The sequence below is a fragment of the Ascidia mentula genome, chromosome 2 (genome assembly GCF_947561715.1).
Source record: "Ascidia mentula chromosome 2, kaAscMent1.1, whole genome shotgun sequence".
Classification (NCBI taxonomy): Eukaryota; Metazoa; Chordata; class Ascidiacea; order Phlebobranchia; family Ascidiidae; genus Ascidia; species Ascidia mentula.
Window position 1 is genome coordinate 13,751,471 of NC_138567.1, and position 20,058 is coordinate 13,771,528.

The 20,058-nt window shown below is 43.1% G+C and overlaps 1 protein-coding gene and 1 pseudogene across 1 annotated transcript; one reads left to right on the top strand and one right to left on the bottom strand.

Annotated features, from left to right (window-relative positions):
• The first annotated feature begins 675 nt into the window (after positions 1–675).
• Positions 676–1,304, top strand: LOC145890194 (uncharacterized; annotated as a pseudogene).
• Positions 1,305–5,925: 4,621 nt separating this feature from the next.
• LOC145890195 (uncharacterized) lies at positions 5,926–6,561 on the bottom strand. Its single transcript, XM_082981223.1, has one exon. It carries the CDS (start codon positions 6,559–6,561, stop codon positions 5,926–5,928), a length of 636 nt encoding a protein of 211 aa, XP_082837349.1.
• Between the last annotated feature and the right edge of the window lie 13,497 nt (positions 6,562–20,058).

The following is a 20,058-nucleotide window of genomic DNA, read 5'->3' on the forward strand; positions in this document are numbered from 1 at the left end:
CTATTATTCCTGTTGTTATTGTTGTTGTGTCTTTTTGTTTGTTGTTTGCGATAATAATGGGTGGACAGAAGTTTATATTTTTATGCTGATGATATTCTTTTTTCACAAATCAATGTTTGCATGTTGTTGTAACGTCACTGCATATTTTTTCTTATTTTTTCTATATAGTTTTTAATCCTGTGGAATCAGTTCATATTTGTTTTGAGTTCTTTAAAGTTGTGGTAATTAACCTTAAGATAAATGACTTTAAAAAGCACGTGGACTGACATAGAAATCGTAGTTTTTTCCCTGTTTTTCTCGGGTTGAAAACGATCCGCAAACGCAACACAGTAAAGGTAATATTTTCTTGAAGAATGCAGTAGGAATCCTTTGTTGCATCATAAGGTTTTATTCAAACGCTACATGTGTTGTTGTTACGTCACAGACCGCAACACCGACGAGGTGACGATACACAAATTCAAGACGTCGCTCGCAGATGCGATTTGTTACTGTGCTGTGCATCTTCTTTTACGTTGCTGCTGCGAAACGCGCGGACAGATGAAGCCTTACTATGCGGTTGGCTTGATACGATTACGCCTACCGCTGGATGGTGCTATTGATCTTGCCACTGAGTATACTTATGTAGATTGGTGCTAGGTCATTCTAGGCCTGACGCTCGCGCGAGCAGGAGCGAAAATGACAGACAAGACAAGTTATGCGCAGGCAGTAAACAAGAAAGCGGCAAGTTTTAAAAGGCCAAACTGTTTATCTATGCGTTCTGAGAAATTCCAAAAAAGAGATGAGTCACTTACTTTCCTGAAGAGCGTGAACTACTCGGTTAAAAAATTGGTTGGTATAGCTGACATGCGAGGAAACAACCTCGATATTACATGTACAAGCAGAGAAAATGTTATTGAGCTTTATGGCATACTGGCTGATAACGAAGATATTAAGTATGTCCGACTGTATGAAAGCGACAAAATTAATGTTGCGATCGGTTGGGTGCCTATTCCATTTCCTAACGAATACCTAGTCGACGAACTAACAAAGAAATATGGAAAGGTCCAAAGAATTACCAATAGAAAAGATAAGGAAGGGCTCTTGACCAGAATGAGAGTGGTCCAAATGAATTTAAACAAAGTAGAAGAAAACCCGATAACAAGCTGCATTATAGAATTGACAATTTCGAATTCTATGTTACCTATCATGGGCAAATTTTTACCTGCAAGTATTGTGGAGGAAAAGGACACAAACAAGCAAACTGTCCAGCTAGAAAACAGGATTTCCCAGATCTAGGTGCACAAATACAAAATAACCAAATGTAACCGAAATTAGCTTCTCTCTTAACCGGCTAACGCCCAGGTTACTCCGCACTAACGGCCTATCGCCAAGACCTGGAGTCACACGACCAAGGTGGCTAGTTTTGTAATAATATGGAAACGCTAATAAGTATAAAAGAGTAAAATGGTAAAAGTACGGATAAAACAACGGTTGCTTTTTTTACAAAAAGGACTTTCCACTGCACATATAGCGTTCACAACAATTACTTCTCGCCACAATAAAAACAGTGCTTTCTACTCGCCACCACCAGAGAACTGCCTGGCTTTTCGCTTATTCTTTTCGCCGCCAGCACTTACACCAATTATCACTGCCCACGTTTGCCACGCAAGCGTGACTGCTCGGGCGTATAAAAACGAGTAAAATAGAAATAACTACAAATATATTATAAAAGGTGAGTGTAAGTAAACAAAGAAAAACATGCGAGTAAAAGTGAAGGTGAAGTGAAAATACAAAAAGAAATAAAGTGTGTGAAAAACAAAACGAACAAAGACGTTTACACCCCCCACGTTAAAAATTGTCCTACTCCGTTAGGACGCTTGATAAAATTTGGTTTGTCGCCGATTTCGCTGTGGCCGGCTATCATTCATCGTCGCCGCAGCGTCATTTATGTCGGCGCCCAAACCGCGACCAACGTCCGTCAATGGCCGCGTAGGCAACCCTGTATCCTGCGCAGTGGGTGCGTCCGTGCGTGTTTCGCTTTGTGGTGTGTAGATAACAAAATTGTCTGTGTCGTGCAGCCCGAGCTCATCCGGCTGCGTGTTTCGGCGTTCTTTTTCATCGTAAGGCATGTTTGCCTTTTTCAAGCGGTTGAAATGTACTTGCTGTTGTTTCCCATCCTCTCCTTCAATAAGGTAATTCACCAAGCCGTGTTGCTCCATAACTTTGAAAGGGCCTTTGTATGGTCTGATAAACTTACGGCACTCGCCAGGCGGAACCACCGGATTCTCCAACAGAACGATGTCGCCTTTCTTGATTTCGTCTCCATGCCGTCGTCTATTGTATTGTTCTTGCATGTGAACTCGTTGGGTCGTCAGGGTTTCTCTGGCTACTTCCTCAGCCAGCCGCAACCGAGCTCGTAGCCCATCTAAATAAACCAGCAGAGTCGTTGCCACTTCGTGATCTGGAGAAATGAGATCGGCGGGTAGGCGCAGTTCGTGTCCTGTAAGTAGAAAGTGAGGGGATACCCCCGTGTTTTCATGCCGGCTTGCGTTGTACGAAGCCACCACCGCCGACAGTGCTTCATCCCATTGTTTATTATCGCGTTGGACGTAATTGCGGAGCATTGTTATGATGGTGCGGTTGTTGCGTTCGACTCCGCCGTTGCTTGCGGGGTGATATGGCGTCGTTCGGGTCTTTTTACAACCCATCAACCTCACCAGTTCTGCAAATAATTTGCTTTCGAAATTCCCCCCTTGATCGGAGTGAATTACCTCAGGTACCCCATGTACCGTTAGCCACCTGTGCAACAAAATGCTCGTTGTTTCATGTGCGGTTTGATGCCGCATAGGCCACGCTCTGACATATTTTGTGAATAAATCACAAGCGACTAGGATATACTGGTAACCTGTCCTACTTAACGGAAGTGGACCAGGCACATCAATCTCAACGCGTTGCATCGGTCGCATTTCTTGTGATGGAACTAACGGTGCTCGGGTGGTAGTGGTTGGTTTCTTATTTCGTTGACAGTGTTCGCATTTACGGCAATAAGCCTCGGTCTCTTCTCTCCATTTTAGCCAGTAAAAACGCTGTGACAGTTTGCTCAGGGTTTTAGCCATTCCCAAGTGTCCCCCGCCGTGTACCTGGTCGTGGCACGCGGACAGCACTTCGCTGCGCATGGCAAAGGGTACCAACACTTTCTGAACATCGTTTAAACCTGGCACCGCACCAGCGTCTGTAATGAATAGCACCCCACCGTGACATGATAGCCGCTCGAAAAGGCTCCATAAGTGTTTTGTCTCTGCCGACAGTCGTTTGACGTGGCGAAAAGACGGCCTTATACCCTGTTGCACCCATTTCACTACAGGACGCAAACTTAAGTCCCCATACTGCGCTTCTGCTACATGGGTGGACTCATACCCGTACTCCGCCTTTAAATCAAGTGCAAGTACCTCTTCCAACGACTCATCCTCACGAACTGTGTAAGGAAATCCGTCTGCGTTTGTGTGCTTCTTTCCGGGCCGGCCCATCGAGCACATTGTCCATAGAGTTCCCTGGATCTCCACAGCCAGCGAAGGGATGAATGGTCTGTGCGCAACAAAAATTTCGATCCGAGCAAATAACTGCGATACAACTTAGTCGCAAATATGACGGCCAGCAATTCCTTGCGAGTTGTGGAATAATGCTTTTCAGCTTTGCTCAATGATCTACTGCCGTAGGCGATCACATGCTCCTTACCGTCAATTTCCTGACCGAGAACACAACCTACGGCTGTGTCCGAGGCATCGGTGTCCAACACGAAGGGTCGGCTAAAGTCGGGATACTATAGGACTGGAGCTGTTGTCAGAATTCTTTTCAGGCTGGCGAACGCCTGCTGGTAACTGTCCGTCCAGACAAAACGACGTCCCTTTTCTGTCAATTTGTGTAAGGGGGAGGCGATACGAGCGTAATCTTTAAAAAACTTTCTGGAATACGATGTAAGACCAACAAATTGACGCACCTGTTTTACAGATTTTGGTACTGGCCAATCTTTAACTGATCGTACCTTATCGGGGTCGCATCGTATTCCATGTTTTGACACTACGTGGCCAAGGAATCGCACTTCATCTTTGAACAGGTCGCACTTCGTGGGCTTTAGTGTAAGTCAAGCCGACTCTAGGCGTGAAAGAACAATCTTCAAGACGATCTTCAAGACGCTGCATGTGTTCGTTGAAATTTCTACCATAAACAAATCACATCAAGTATGCGAGTGTTCCTTGCCACTCTATACCCTGCAGCACAATACGCATTAGGTGTTGGAAGCTTGCCGCTGAGTTGCATAATCCCATAGGCATGACGGTGAATTCAAACAAACCCATGTGACTGGCAAAGGCTGTCTTCTCCCTTGATTGTTCGTCCATGGGGATCTGCCAGTAGCCAGATTTTAGATCAAGGGTGGAAAAGAAACGTGACCCAGACATTTCATCCAGGCTATCATCAACCCGGGGAATAGGGTAACTGTTTTTTTTGGTTGCTTCGTTTACTTGTCGATAGTCGACGCAAAATCGTAACTCACCAGACTTCTTTTTCACCAGAACAATCGAACTTGACCATGGCGAGGTTGAAGGTCTCACGAGTCCTTGGCTTCGCATTTCGTTGATGATCTTCTCAACCTCCGTTTTATGATGGATGGACATTCTTCGAGGATGTTGACGAATTGGTGCCGCATCCCCGGCGTCGATCGAATATCGAACAAGATCAGTCCGGCCTAGGTCAAAGTTACATGTCGAAAATGCTTTTTGATGGCGACGAAGAAGTTTTAAAACATCCTCCCTCTGGGTTGCTGACAACCCATCTCCGATACTCACGCCTTGGTGAATGCATTCCCAGCTTTCTTCATTGGTCGGTGTCTGTGCATAGGAGATATTTCAAACTTTCTCTGTAGGTTGCACACTGCTATCTTCAACAACAACACACCATTCCGATAATGGACATGCAACGTTGCCAAAAGCGTGTACTGGAATCGCGACAGCAACCCTAGTTGCTGATGGTACTAGGATTGGGTCATCGGTAAAATTGGCTATACGTATGTTTACCTCATTTTTCCGCACAGTTGAAACACAGTTCGCTGTACAGAGTCCAATCTTTTCTGTAAACCCCGGTCTTCGCGCAATATACACTTCAAAGTCAGGGATGTCTTCTCCGCAGACGTCAAGGTGGTAACGACATGTGGCCCACACCTCCGACATTGGAGGGACTTCTGTGGCGTCGGTCACACAAATATCTCTGGTACGTTGTACGAAAGACGACGAGAGTAATGGCACCTTAGCACGGCCCGCTGTCAACAAATTTTGGTCGTAACACACACTGCAGCGGTTCTTCTGCAGAAAATCCAAACCCAAAATTAAGTGGTGAGCGACGCCCGACGCGACATATAAACACGTGGGAACATCTAGCCCTCCCAGTTTAACATTTACAGTGATTTTCCCAATAACTGAAACCAAACTACCGTTAATTCCAGAAAAACGTTCGTTTTGGCCCAGCGGGGAGATTTTGAGGCGATCATTGTTCAACGTCTCTAAACACTTTTGGCTAATCAAAGAGACACTTGCACCAGTATCAACTAAAGCACATACCGGCTCTGAAGCGATAGAAATGTTGACAAACCGTACTAATGGGGGTTTGGTGGGATTCTCGCTCGTGTTCTGATTATTGGTAGGATTCGAAGTTTTGGGTTCGGTGTCCTTCAAACATACACTTGCTTTTTCCTTTTGGGTCACAGGGGTACCAGGTCTTTTATTGAAATTCCTGCGAGGCGTAAAACTGGTATGAAAGCCGCGCTTGCCTTGCATTGGGCAAAATCTTTGCAAGTGTCCTGGTTTACCACAGGCGAAACAGCGTCGATCCAACCTGTCTGCCATCTGATGTGGTGTTGGTTTCCCCAATCGCTGCACCTCGCGGCGTACCAGCTCAATGTCCTTCTGGAGCGCGGTCATTTTTTTGGAATTCTCGAACGCTGATGTCTGCATCCTTTTCCGGTTGTCTTGATACTGATGGACCTTGAACGTCACGACGACACACGCCTAAAACCTGGGACATTTCTGGTACATGCGTGGACAAGACCATCTGAGCGGCCGTCCAAAAGTCCCGTTTATATTCCAACCGTTGCGCCAGGGATCTGGCCATGTGCTGGTCCAACATGCCAACAAAGAGTAATGAATATAACACCTCATTTTTAACAGTCTCCTCCGTAGGATAAGCCATGTCGCCAAGAGCTTTCAAAGCATTCACAAAGTCCTTACTGCTTTCCTGTGGCAACTGCCGCCGGCCAAACAACATCGCGCGTGTTTCATGGAGGCGCGAGTGGTCAGAACCTTGCTTTAGGGCGCGGCTAATTAACTCATCGTACTTCAGTTGAAAAACATTATTGTCGTTTCCTTGAACTAGCCAGCGGAGGTCATCATCAATTGACGTCAAAAAAAGATGACGCTTAACTTCCTCACTAGCTTTCGCACTCTCACAGTACGATTCAAATAAGGCAACAAACTGGCCAACATCTTGTCCCGGTACAAAGCGCGGTGGCGATAAAAACAAATTAAAAGACATTAAGTTCTCTGAAAGCCGTGTGGCCCCTTATAAACGATAGCAGAGTCCTGGCGTGCCCGCCAAATGTAACCGAAATTAGCTTCTCTCTAAACCGGCTAACGCCCAGGTTACTCCGCACTAGCGGCCTATCGCCAAGACCTGGAGTCACACGACCAAGGTGGCTAGTTTTTTAATAATATGGAAACGCTAATAAGTATAAAAGAGTAAAATGGTAAAAGTACGGATAAAACAACGGTTGCTTTTTTTACAAAAAGGACTTTCCACTGCACATATAGCGTTCACAACAATTACTTCTCGCCACAATAAAAACAGTGCTTTCTACTCGCCTCCACCAGAGAACTGCCTGGCTTTTCGCTTATTCTTTTCGCCGCCAGCACTTACACCAATTATCACAGCCCACGTTTGCCACGCAAGCGTGACTGCTCGGGCGTATAAAAACGAGTAAAATAGAAATAATTACAAATATATTATAAAAGGTGAGTGTAAGTAAACGAAGAAAAACATGCGAGTAAAAGTGAAGGTGAAGTGAAAATGCAAAAAGAAATAAAGCGTGTGAAAAAAAACGAACAAAGACGTTTACACAAACACCACACCGAAACGCCGCAAAAACCAAAAAGTCTGATAACAGAGACCCAACTGATAAGAGGGCTGCAAAACACGCAGCAACTGACGACGAGGCTCCAGAGAGCTCCACAGGAGGTACCTTCAAGCAACATGAAAGAGAAATGCAAGCAAGTACTCCTCTTAAAGGTAATAGCAAAAAGAGAAGTCTGAGAAGCCCGGAGGAGACGAAAAGCAAATCAATTAGCTTGTGTGAACAAACAAACACGGTTACTTGCAAGAAATGCAAAAAAGAAGCAGCATTACCTGGCAATGCAACCACCCTCACATCCTGGTCATGTGGCTCAGAATATGCTGTAGGATTGGAATGCTGCACCAGTGAAGTATTCCTGGCCGAAAAGGGAATGGAAGTATGTGAGTGCCCAGCCTGCAAGAACGCAATGAGACTTATGCCCTGCTGCAGAGAATTTCAACCAGAGTATCGCCTTGATGGAGACATGTTCGAATGCGTGCAGTGCCAAAGGTAAAAACTCTCTTAAGTGTGATTGTGAAACCGTAAATGTTGTGCCTAAGTCCCCGTTGGGGATTGCATGTAGAAATAGCATCTGTAAATGCAGAATAATTAGTTGTACGTGTAAAAAGATATCGGCACGCCAAATTAGCCCCAGTCGTCCTTACCGTTGCGATTGTGGCATGAAATACGAATGGGACATGGAACTCGGAGTAAATCGAACATAGGAATATCAACGGAGAATTTTTTTTTACACAAGTTATGGCTCTCAACATCTTTTCGCAAAATATTCGCGGTTTAAACAACACAATGAAACGCAAATCGATATTTCAATATTTTCGAAGTAAAAAGTGTAACATTGCGTTCTAGCAGGAAACGCATAGCAGTGTTTACAAAGTTAAGTTGTGGGAAATGGAATGGGGAGGTAAAGCGTTTTGGGCACATGGCACATCTAATAGTAGAGGCGTTGCAATTCTTCAGACAAGTCAACTTCGCAACATACAAATAACGTTCGAGTAGACCAAGATGGCCGATACATAATGGTTGAAATGTCAATCAATACTATTAAACTGGTCCTTGTCAATGTCTACGGACCAAACAGGGACGAACCGGAATTTATAGATAACTTGTTTTCATCACTAAACAATTTCTCAAATGCCCATGTCATTTTAGGCGGAGATTTTAACTTAGTATTAAACGATAATCTCGACAAATCGGGTACCGATAAACATGCTAACCGGAATGCGAAGAAAAAGTTAGAGCAATATACAACTCTAGGAAACTTGCAAGATATATTTCGACAAAAAAATCCAAATCTGCAGAAATACTCGAGATTTCAGAAAAATCCATACGCCGCCTCACGTATTGATATCTTTTTGTTAGACAAACAACTCACTTCTAATGTTACAAATGCCGATATCGACCCTGGAATATTGTCAGACCATTGTATGATAACGTTACAACTTAATACCAACCCTCCGTCCTGCGGAAGAGGATACTGGAAGCTTAATGTATCCCTGCTCGATGATACCAACTATAGAGAGAAAATAGTTCAAGTAGTCACCAACTTCGAAAGCGAAAATCCACCAAATGACACAAATCCACATACAAGGTGGGACACACTAAAAGCCGTGATTAGGGGGGAAACAATTCGTTACGCCTCAAACGCTAAAAGAAACAGTTTAGCAACCCTACATGAATTCGAAAACCGTATAAAAAAAGTGCAAGATACTTTAGCTGAAAAGGGGGAAGACGAACGTTTACTAACCGAGTTAGCGCAACTTAAGGACAAATTACACGAATTTGTTGTGCGCCAAACTAAAAGCGCAATCGTCAGAAGCAGAGCACGTTGGGCCGAAGACGGGGAAAAAAATACTAAATACTTTTTAAACTTAGAGAAACGGCACAACCAAAAGAAAACCATCGATAAATTAAGTTCGGGAAACGGGATTATAACAGACCAGAAGCTTATTTTGTCCGATCTTGTTAATTTTTACGAAGAGCTGTACAAACAAAACCCAAACAATCTGGATAGTAGTGCCACCGCTGGTAAATTAGCAAACCTTGATCTACCAAAATTAACAAATGAACAAGCCATCGAATTAGATGCAGAAATTACGGAAAAAGAGTTTTACATGGCGCTTATGCAAATGGCAAAAAATAAATCTCCCGGATTAGGTGGTTTTCCTGCAGAATTTTATTTAACCTTTTGGAGTAACTTGAAAAACATGTTTATGGCAGCTTGGAAATACACAACGGCAACTGGAGCGCTCTCTAACACGCAAGCGCAGGGGGTGGTAACATTAATACCAAAACCTGGAAAAGACTCTCTCCTACCGGCAAGTTACAGGCCGATAACACTACTAAACGTAGATTATAAAATTGCCTCCAAAGAACAATCGTCCATTATGGTTCGATGCCAAAGTTAAATACCACGCAAAACCCGGGTTCATGAATGCATGTATTAAAGCGGGGATTTTATTTCAAATAGACATACTTAACACAAACGGAGAGTATCTTGCATATGATACGATTGCAAAAAATTACGGCTTAACGCCCAATAATAAGGATTTCGTGGAATTTATCAAGTTTTTTTTATATACGCACCTTACACCACTGCATCTATCAAGTCATTTCATCATTCATCATTCATGCATCATGAATAAGCCTCCTGTCTACCTCATCAAGAAATGTGACAACAATCTTGTCATCACCTTTTCGGCAACGCAGGAGTCAGATACACGGCAGTGTTATATTCTGTGCTACGTTCCCAGAACAATCAGTGCACCACATTCACCCCTGTTTGTTGCAAGAATATTAATGTAGTTGTTTAAAGGGATTTTCATGGCTCTGTGGCCCCTGAGCTAATGTTGGTACGGGCAGTGGTGGGATTCATCTGGTTCGTGGGAAGCGGTTCTTGGAATTTAACGACCTAAGCGAACCGTTTGTTAACAAGCGTATGTGTAGGCCTATGTTTCACTTCAGCATTGTAATCCCACGGTTACTACGACATGCTTTTAGTGAGAGAACCGGATGCTAAAGTATTTAAAACCCACCACTGGTCTGGAGGGGGGGGGGGGGGGGGTTCATTGGAACATTTTTCGTCTCATGACCCTTGGGTTTGTTAAACTTGGATAATTTAATAGTTTGAAACTTTTTTCTAAAAACTCTTATTTTGTTGCTGAAAATGTTAAGAATATACCGTATTTCATTCTCTGTTTGACATACAAAATAGAAAACACAACTAATGCTTTCATGTTCTGCACGCAACTGATAAACATACTTGAACAAGCAAAAAACTGACCTGGCAGGTTTCCCACCAACAATCCCAAGTTATAAACAATATGTAACTTGCTTGTTTCTTACAAAGGAAAATAATCTTATTCACTTTTTCCCAACAAAATTAATGTATTCCCATTCTCAAACGATATCACAACAATTTTCATTATTTACAAATCATTGCAAGGATAAAATTCACATTTAGTGACACAATATTTACGCAAATCATCAATATTTGTTTTGCTTTGAGTAAAATTGTACAAAGTTATGTGACGTCACAATGCCCACTGTTGTAACAATCCTGTAACTTCTTGCAAATTGTTTTCACTTATTTCAATCCACTCCTCTCTTTCCTTTTCAGTTATGTCTGTTGCCATTCTGTAAGCCTGGATTGCTTGTTGATAAAAATTCATGCTTTCATTCAGTCGATGTGTTTCCTTGCAAACAACACCAAGGTTGTTTAACAAGTGTCCGAACACTTCATACTTTGCTGAGTTTTCACCAAACTGTTTCCTCATCATTTCAAGTCCAAGTTTAATTGTTGATTCCATCGACGAATAATCTCCAATTGAAAGTTGACTCACATCAATCTCATGCAAACACTGCACTTCAAAAATGCATTTTATTTCATCTTCCACGTTTTGATTATTTTGTATTTTGAGTCTCATCTTTTCCATGAGCGGTATCGCATGATCATGAATCATTCGTTTGTTTCCAAGTTTTTGATTCGAATCCGATGTTTTCATCAAATCTTCGCATGTCAGTCTCAAACCCCTAACGCAATCCCAAACACCATTCACCCCTCTCACGTTATCGTAATGCCTTGCATAAAATTCACCTCCAAGGTCGCACAATAAAATCGATTCAAAAAATTTTCCATCTTCTCTCTTTTTATTTCCAGTTGTTTCCAAATCTTCTGCAGTTGCCCCACGACCTTCAAGTGACCTTGAAAGTTGGTTTCTTGTTTCATTTGCTTCAGGATATTTTTGCTTTTCCAACAAATCCGCGTATTTTTTTGTCAGGGAATTAAGGTTGATATTTTCATCTGAAACAGAAACAATTAAATTAAACAACGCGAAACAATTCAATTCCCAACATAAAAATATTTTTTGCAACTTGTTTCTCGTTATGGCGAAAACATTAGTGGCGCAAGAGAGCTGTAAAATATACATACTTTAAATGTGGGGTTTTCATTCAATTTAACGTCTAACTTATGTTGGTAATAACTGGTAGATTACCGTTTTCGTTTGCACCCATTTTTTTTTCACTAACGCACCATAGACATATCACTTGAGTAGGTTTACCAAATAACCTGCATCAAAACACTGAAGGTTGAAGTATTTGTTTCATGTTGATGCGGTAATTGTATTTTTATCAATAAAACGATGCTGCATAATCTGTAATATTACATGGCAAGAATGTTTTAAATGGGAGGTTGTTTAGAAACACTACGGTATCTATGGTTTGTATTTAATGTAATTGTCACGGAATCATTTCGGCAGCGCAGGAATTGAGCCTAGTGTTCTTCTCCCCTCGCTTATAATACATGGGATGGACTTGGGACAAAGCATGAATTACTTTATTTACATATTTGGACATTTTATTGTCCATACACTTTTTTTACGGCGCCACTCATTTTGATTTGTTTACCACTAGTGTCTAGAGTGGCTGTCACTGATTTAAGGCAAGCTTGAGGTGATGAACCAAATTTAAATGCACGAAGTCAGTATTATAACATTTTACCTCATAATAGGAATCTCTGGGTACCTGATTGGTGAACCGTTCTCTGCACGATCTGCTCGTTTGTTTCACCGCTAGATGGCCGAAGGTGAGTGACGTCATGGGAGGTGGTTGCAAGCTCGTCAGTACCTCGAATTGCTGCAACAACAAATTATTACCTATAATAGGACAACTTTCATCATATGAAGTTATGTCATAGTTACAACACCATACCAAATATATTAAATCAACTCCTGTTTACGCCGTTCAACAGATCAATAAATTCTTGTGGCAAATTTTCGGGCATGAAAATTACTGTGGAGGACAATGTTAGACTTGACAAGAAAACTTTATGTATCCCTGTCTCACAGCATGTTTAAAAATCCCCACATTGTTAACAAAAAGTATTCATGTACTGAAAAAGAAATTAGCAAGCGAATATACAAACTAACGATTTAGTAATTCCCAATAAAATATATCAATAATTGCACTGACTCAACACTGTTTTAACTCCTATCCAAAATTTTTCATTGCGTTGAATCCACTCTTTCCTTTTCTCTTCAGTTATGTCTGTTGCCATTCTGTAAGCTTGAGTTGATTTTTGAAAAAAATCCACGCTTTTATTCAGTCGATTTGTTTCAAGGCAAACAACACCAAGGTAGTTTAACAAGTGTCCGAACACTCGATGCTTTGCTGAGTTTTCACCAAACTCTTTCCTCATCATTTCAAGTCCAAGTTTAATTGTTGATTCCTTCGACGAATATTCCCCGATTAAAGATTGACTCGATTGAATCTCGCACAAACACTTTACTTCATGCAGAGATTTTATTTTATCTTCCACGTTTTTAATATTTTGTATTTTGAGTCTCATCGTTTCCATGAGCGGTATCACGTGATCACGAATTATACGCTTGTTTTCAAGTTTTTGATTCAAATCCGATGTTTTCATCAAGTCTTTGCATGTCAGTCTCAAACCCCAAACACAATCCTTTACACCTTCCACCCCTCTCACGTGATCGTGATGCCTTGAAAAAAATTCACCTCCAACGTCGTACAATAAAATCGATTCCAAACATTTTCCCTCTTCTCTCTTTTTATCTCCAGTTGTTTCCAAATCTACTGCAGTTGTCCCAAGACCTTCAAGTGACCTTGAAAGTTGTTTTTTTGTTTTATTTGCTTCGGAATATTTTCGCTTTTTCAACAAATCCACATAAATTTTGGTGCTTTCATCTGAAATTAAAACATTTGAAATTATGAAAAGAGAAAAATATTCTCATTATTTCTAAATATTCTGATGCGACACTACGTCACTACAGTGCTATACGTCACTACAAATAATACTTTTAACTTTGGGCTCATGTGTTGTAAATATCGGTGACAATTTGTACGAAATGTTAATTTTTCATGGCAGTCTTACATTACTCATGAAGGCACTGTTATTACGCCAGTTTTTAAATATTTAATCTAGGCGTGTTGATGAAACTTTGACGTGGCAAAACTTATGTATGAAGTTATCTTCAACTACTTTCATGTGTAATTGTTTTGTTAATGTTAACGGTATATATTTCGCCTATTCACATACATCGTCTGATGACGCACGAAAAAATACTTGCAGACAGTTTTGGAAAGTTCATGGTCGTTAAAAACGTACACACACCTTGTAAAATCACCTTGACATGCAGCAACCACTGTTTTCTCTGAGCTTAGGTGTGCCTTAACGTTAATTCACAACATGCTATCAGTGTAAAAAGTGTTTTCTTTGTTAAATTTAACGTCAGTAGTATATAGGTGACAGAGGAGAGAATCCCAGAGACTTCCTTCCTGTCTCTGAGATTCTCTTTCCGATTGGGAGACATAAAAGAGTACACTCTAAGTTTCTTACGTATGTATTGTAGAGGGTGAAATGTCTCAGGGAGACACTCACAGATACTCTATGTTTTCCAGTCTTGATTGGGAGTACGATACAATTCTCCCTGAAGCGGAATGAGAGCGCAGAGAGAGAGAGAGACTCTATTTTTAGTCATGACCCCGGTTTGACCCTTCGAGTTGTTTTTTTCGAGTCCATCGAGTTGTTAGCCGTTTTTGTCTCGGTGTGCTTAGGTTTTTTTGATTTCGGCCATTGCAAAGCTAAATCGTTTTAATGGCGGTTGAATTTGCTTCCTGTATAATTCGGACGACGTCTAAAATTCTTGTGCACCGATCCGATGACGTCGGGCGAACAGGAAATTGCAACTTGTACATTAGAGTGTGATGAGCGGTAAGTGTGTTTTTACCGAACGACAAGCGATCCCGTTTGATTAAAAACCACATCTTCGCGCATCCCCAACCAAAACACGACTTTGCCGAATTTACAACCGGTCAACGGCGAAAGTAGGTGCGTTTGTAAAATTAACTCTTGCGTGCTACGGACTGACATCGTTTTCTCATTGGTAGATGTTTGCAAACAGACGGCGGTGCGAACCGACAATTATATGTTTCCGGTGAGCAACCGCCGGCAGACCGCTTAATGGCCCAGCGCTGGTACGCAGTCCGCACCAACGCACGAATTGGACGTGTGACGTCATTGTACAATTGTTCGCTGCGGATCGTTTGGTCACGTGTCGACCATATGGTCCACGCAATATCAGGCGACGGCCAGAGAATCTACAAAATTAATTGCAGTTTCAGTTTCACGTCAGAAACCATTCTGGGGAACGACGATATTTCACGAGTCATACAACAATGCAATACTTTTCCCCACGCCTTTTCTGATCCGCTCGCAGTCCGTTTACCGAGGTGTCTCACTCGCAACACGGGTCTCATCATATTTCATAAAACGATTGACGGTCGACCGATCACAGACAACCTATGTGTTTTTCGATGTATCGCACCTAAAGATGCCACAGGGCGGTGGCCTTGGTCGCATCGTCACCGAGTTATGTCGGAAATTCACAGGCGGAAAATGTGTTGATAACTTCCGAAGTGTACGCTTGGGTGCTCTACCTTAAATCGAAGCGTGCTTTGTTTAAAAAATCAACCTCTTCAGGCTATAAGTGCTGGGGGCGTGCGAAATTTTATACCGTTATTTTCAACGGCTTAAGAATAAGCGCACCACGATCATGAACCTGGATTTAACAAGCAATCATTTCTGTCCCATCGCGATTTTCCTACCTACGCATCGAACTTTGCTTGCTCGATGAGCAAAGTAACTCGGGAGCGGTTTGTCGAATATATGACGTCACAAGGGGATTTCGTGCAAGGTGACTGCTGGCGCGCGCGCGAGCGCCACTGCCAACGCGAACCGGGAAAGTTTGAAGTTGAATTTTCTGGTCATTCCCTAGTGGCGCTGTCCGCCAAAACATATAACTGCGAAGTTGATACCGTTAAACGAGCCGCCAAGGGTTTGCCCAAGGCTCAGAACCCGCTCGCCATGACTGATTGCACGGATGTGTTGAAAACAGACCGACCACGCAAAGGGTCAATGCAAATTTTCAAGTCGTCAATCAAAACGTGTTTACACGCCGTGGGGAACGTACAGGCCTAAATTACTTCTATGCTAAGCCTAGAAAACGCTAAAGTTCGAGAGCCCCGTGGTGGCCATTTTCCCCAAGAAATAGTGATGACGGCTTCGAGCGTTTATTGCTTATTTACTACGCCACTTAGGACGAGGACTGCGATTGTCTTATTGCATCGCGTATTCGCCAAAAAAACGCCGAACTTTTGCACAATGGTTTTGCTGTTTTCTTAGCCGATAAATATTTGTCCCTCATTGTGGTAGATAGCCAGTATTATAAATGATTCGGCTCCGGAGTGCTCGCCGACACTATCACAATTCAACCTTGTATAACGTGGGAGACTTACCACTAGTGGTTTCAGTGGCTGCCACTGATTTAAGACAAGCTTGAGGTGATGAGACAAATTTAAATGCACGGAGTCAGTATTATAACATTTTACTTCATAATAGGAATCTCTGGTTACCTGTTTGGTGAACCGTTCTCTGCACGATCTGCTCGTTTGTTTCACCACTAGATGGCTGAAGGTGAGTGACGTCATGGGAGGTGGTTGCAAGCTCTTCAGTACCTCGAATTGCTGCAACAACAAATTATTTTACCTATAATAGGACAACTTTCATCATGTGAAGTTATGTCATAGTTAAAACACCACACCAAATATATTAAATCAACCCCTGTTTATGCCGTTCAACAGATCAATAAATTCTTGTGGCAAATTATCGGGAATGGAAATTACTGTGGAGGACAATGTTGGACTTTATGTATTTGACAAATCCCTGTCTCAAAGCATGTTTAAAAATTCCAAACCACACTTTCTTAACATAAAGCATTCATGTACTGAAAAAGCACTCCGGACGAGGACGGAGATTGTCCTATTGCATCGCGAATTCGCAAAAAAAACGCCGAGCTCTTGCATAATAGTGTTGCAATGTGCTTCAAACCGAAAGCTGTTTGCTCAGTCGGTAAATATTTGGCCCCCATTGTAGTAGATTGCCAGTATTATACATGTTTCGGCTCCCAGAGTGCTCGCTGACACTATATCTCATCACAGGTGGACACAGTTGAAAAAAAATTGTTCGTCGTTCGGTGCAATTCGTATGATGGATGAAGACGAACTCATGTTTAGCCGTATTTTCTCCCACCCACAACCCCAATTTTTTTTAATTCGATTTTTTCACGCCTCGTGGGCCGGAATAAAGACGGTATGGCGCAGAACGGACGCAGATAATTTCCCTTTATCTCAGAATTAACTTTCGCGCCCTGTTTTTGTGTGCTCGTGTTTTTTCGTGGCAAATGGCCTCGAGGGCGGGAATGAAATGCGCAGAACGGAAAACCTTTTTTCGGGTATTGTTTATGTGTTCTGTTTTCTCGCTTCTTTCTTATGCATGTGTTTTTCGGCAGATCGCACTTTTTTTTGCCAGGAATAAAAAGATCGCCTGTCCAGGCGTATTAGCCGCAAAGCACTTCTCGAATAAATCTTTCACTACAGGTTAGCCACAAAACGCTCCACAAACAGATCATTTCCATATAAGAACTCTTGAAAGTAGGGCGGTCTCGCGAAAGTGTCAAACATCTCACTATGCCCGAGAGCATCAAATTAAATTACAAGCCAATGGGTTCCGGGTCGTTAAAAACAAGTCGCTGTGAACAATATGCAAAGCCGGCGATTGCTGTCAAATCGATATGTTACGCTTCTTAAATAAACGCTTTCCAAGGTCCTTAGGACGCTGCATTAATGGCCAACCACAAGCCTGTTCCAGCAAAACGGTTAAACCATTCAATTCAGTCTTGTTCATAAAAACTCTAAAAATGCCACAGACGAATCACAATCTGCCAAAAACGGTCTGTCTCGCGATTTTCTCTTAGAGTCTCGTGTTAGCCCGGTTTATCTTTTGTCTCCCCCGTCATTGGCCCAACCGTGTCTCGTGAGAGGAAGGGAGCTAGCGCTGCGATATAAAATCAATGTGCGGTGACTGGTGCGTTCGAGACACTTCGTAAATAAAAATATAAATGAACACAAAACATTTAAATGAACAGGTGGAAGGTGAAATAACAAAAGGTGAAAAAGAACGTGGCGTAAAAGAATACGTGATATAACAAAGCGTGCAACTTGAAAATGAAACGGAACAAGTGGGCAAATTATTTTGCGCTACAGATGCATCACATCACGTGCGTAAACACCGCGAAACACGCGTGATGCTGCAGGGTCACTTGCCAGCAAGCCGCCGATTCTCAATTCGTCCGTCCGTTCACGAGAGGAAATCCGTAATTACGTTTCGAAAGCGGTCCAACTCAATGAGTGTCAAATTCGCATTTTTTTATGAAGCAATTGCAGCCACTGGTGTTGCTGCGTTCGCACTTCCAAGCACAAAGAACCGGAATGTCGGAGGTCAAACATTGCCAAGTCACTGTGATCAGGCGTCAAATACACACAGAAAAGGCAGTATCCGCGCGGGTATGAGCGGTATGTTATTCCTGATTTGATTCGTGTAATGAGTGTTTGTCCTTATAAACAGCGAAAAATAGCTTCACTGTATCGGCCGTTTTAAAAATCCGGTTGGAATGCTTTTGCCGGATGTGTACGTCCGCCCACGTGCAACGATAAGTAATTAAAGTTCATAAGCTTGAACTCGAATGGATTTTGTTCCCAAGCGCCGTTGTAAGCAGCGCCGTCCACAAAGCCCAAGACAACTCTGACCGGAACCTGCACGGTCACGAATGTATCGCACACGGTCGTTAAACTCCCGCCGGCGATTGTGAATACGCGAACTTCCGAACGACGCAGTGGGTATACACGGCCTAGTGAGATTGGAGCGTTTTCTGATGCGCCAAAGTGATGGCGGCGGAGGGCTTCATTTTGCGAAGGAATAATCGGACATCGACAACTTTTATTTTTAGATCGGCGTCGGCGGCCGCCATGACGACGAATTGATCTTTGCCACGCATGAGACGAAGGCGTTCGTCAATAACGTTTAACACATAACGCTGCTGCTGACATATATCGCAATGAAGTTTAGACAGCATTTCGATGGGGCGACTCTCTGCCGCCTACGCGCGATGTATTTGAAACCTGCTATTGCAACGCGTCAGGGCGCTCATTTGTCCCGCGTCAACCGCGTACCAAACCGACGTGGTCAGCTGCGTGTTCTTCGCTTCGGATCCAAAAGATAAGAGGGTTTCGATGTACGCTTGGCATGCATAATTTTTGCTGGCTGGAGTCACTGTCTTATTATTGAGAGACAGTTCTATTTGACTGATTTCTATTTGTACCATCTGCTTTGACCGTACAAGATAATAGCGTGTCGTTCAAGTCGATGTAGTGATCCCCGTCGGCGGCAATGTACAAAATTATACAGTCCAATGTCTGTTACCGTGGCTAAAGGAGGATATTTGACCAGGAGCGACGACGAAACACTAGTCTGGGTGGGCTTCATCGAATAAATCCAACTCACGCACAGCTCATCGAGCACTCGTTGATCAGAGCCATCTTTCAAGCGTTAAGTATCGCCACGGGTGCGCTTGCGTTAGCCAGCCGCCTTCTTGCGTTTGCGATTCTTGACCGGTTCACCGGGTCGACTTTAGGCTGCGACTCGCGGTGGCTAATAAACGACGACCCGCCTGACGCAATCTCTTTATAGCGGCTTCCCGCGGTGGGCGACCCGCCAAGAAGTCGTCTGCAAAGCCCAAAACCGAATTTAAAACCTGTTTTTCTACGTGTCGTGCGTTCTACTTCAGAACAGGCAACACGGAACGCCCCAAAGTCGCGAACAACCCGCCCAGTCCATGGCCGCGTTGCAAATGCGAAGAACCGGCTTAATGAGGCAAGCCGCCGCCCACCTTGCGGCGGTAATAGTTCTCACGTGTGCATAGGTTGCTCACAACGTGTGCAGATGTGCGTTGCGTTGATTCATTCAACGTACGTAAATACACCGTGACCGGTCAGATCTTGAAATCATCCTGCTTTCGCATTCGTTGCACCAGAATCCCACCCGTTTTGTGTTGGCCGGCTTCGAGCGTGTATCGAATCGTGCTTCCACTGTTCGAAATATCAAACCAGCCCCCAAATTCGTGTATATTCCATGAACTTGGGAATATTATTTCGCTGAGGCCGATCTCTCATTTACCGGGCACCAAGGAAGAGACCGTCGGTAGTTTCTTTGTGAAATTGGACGGGCTATTGTTCGGGAAGTGTTCTGGGGGGTTATTAGACGGAAGGGTAAGGTACATTGCGCATTTTCTTCAATTTAGGTGCCGGTAATATGTAACCCACCGAGCTGGAAAGCTGGGCGGTCCACAGGGTTTGGTAAGGCCTCCCCACCGCTAATAAGCAAGCTCGTCACAACCACGGAATATATTATGATAATCTGAAACACAAACACCACCTCCGATCGAGGAACGTCCCTGCCTAAAAATCACCACTCAACGCGTCTTCTTGGG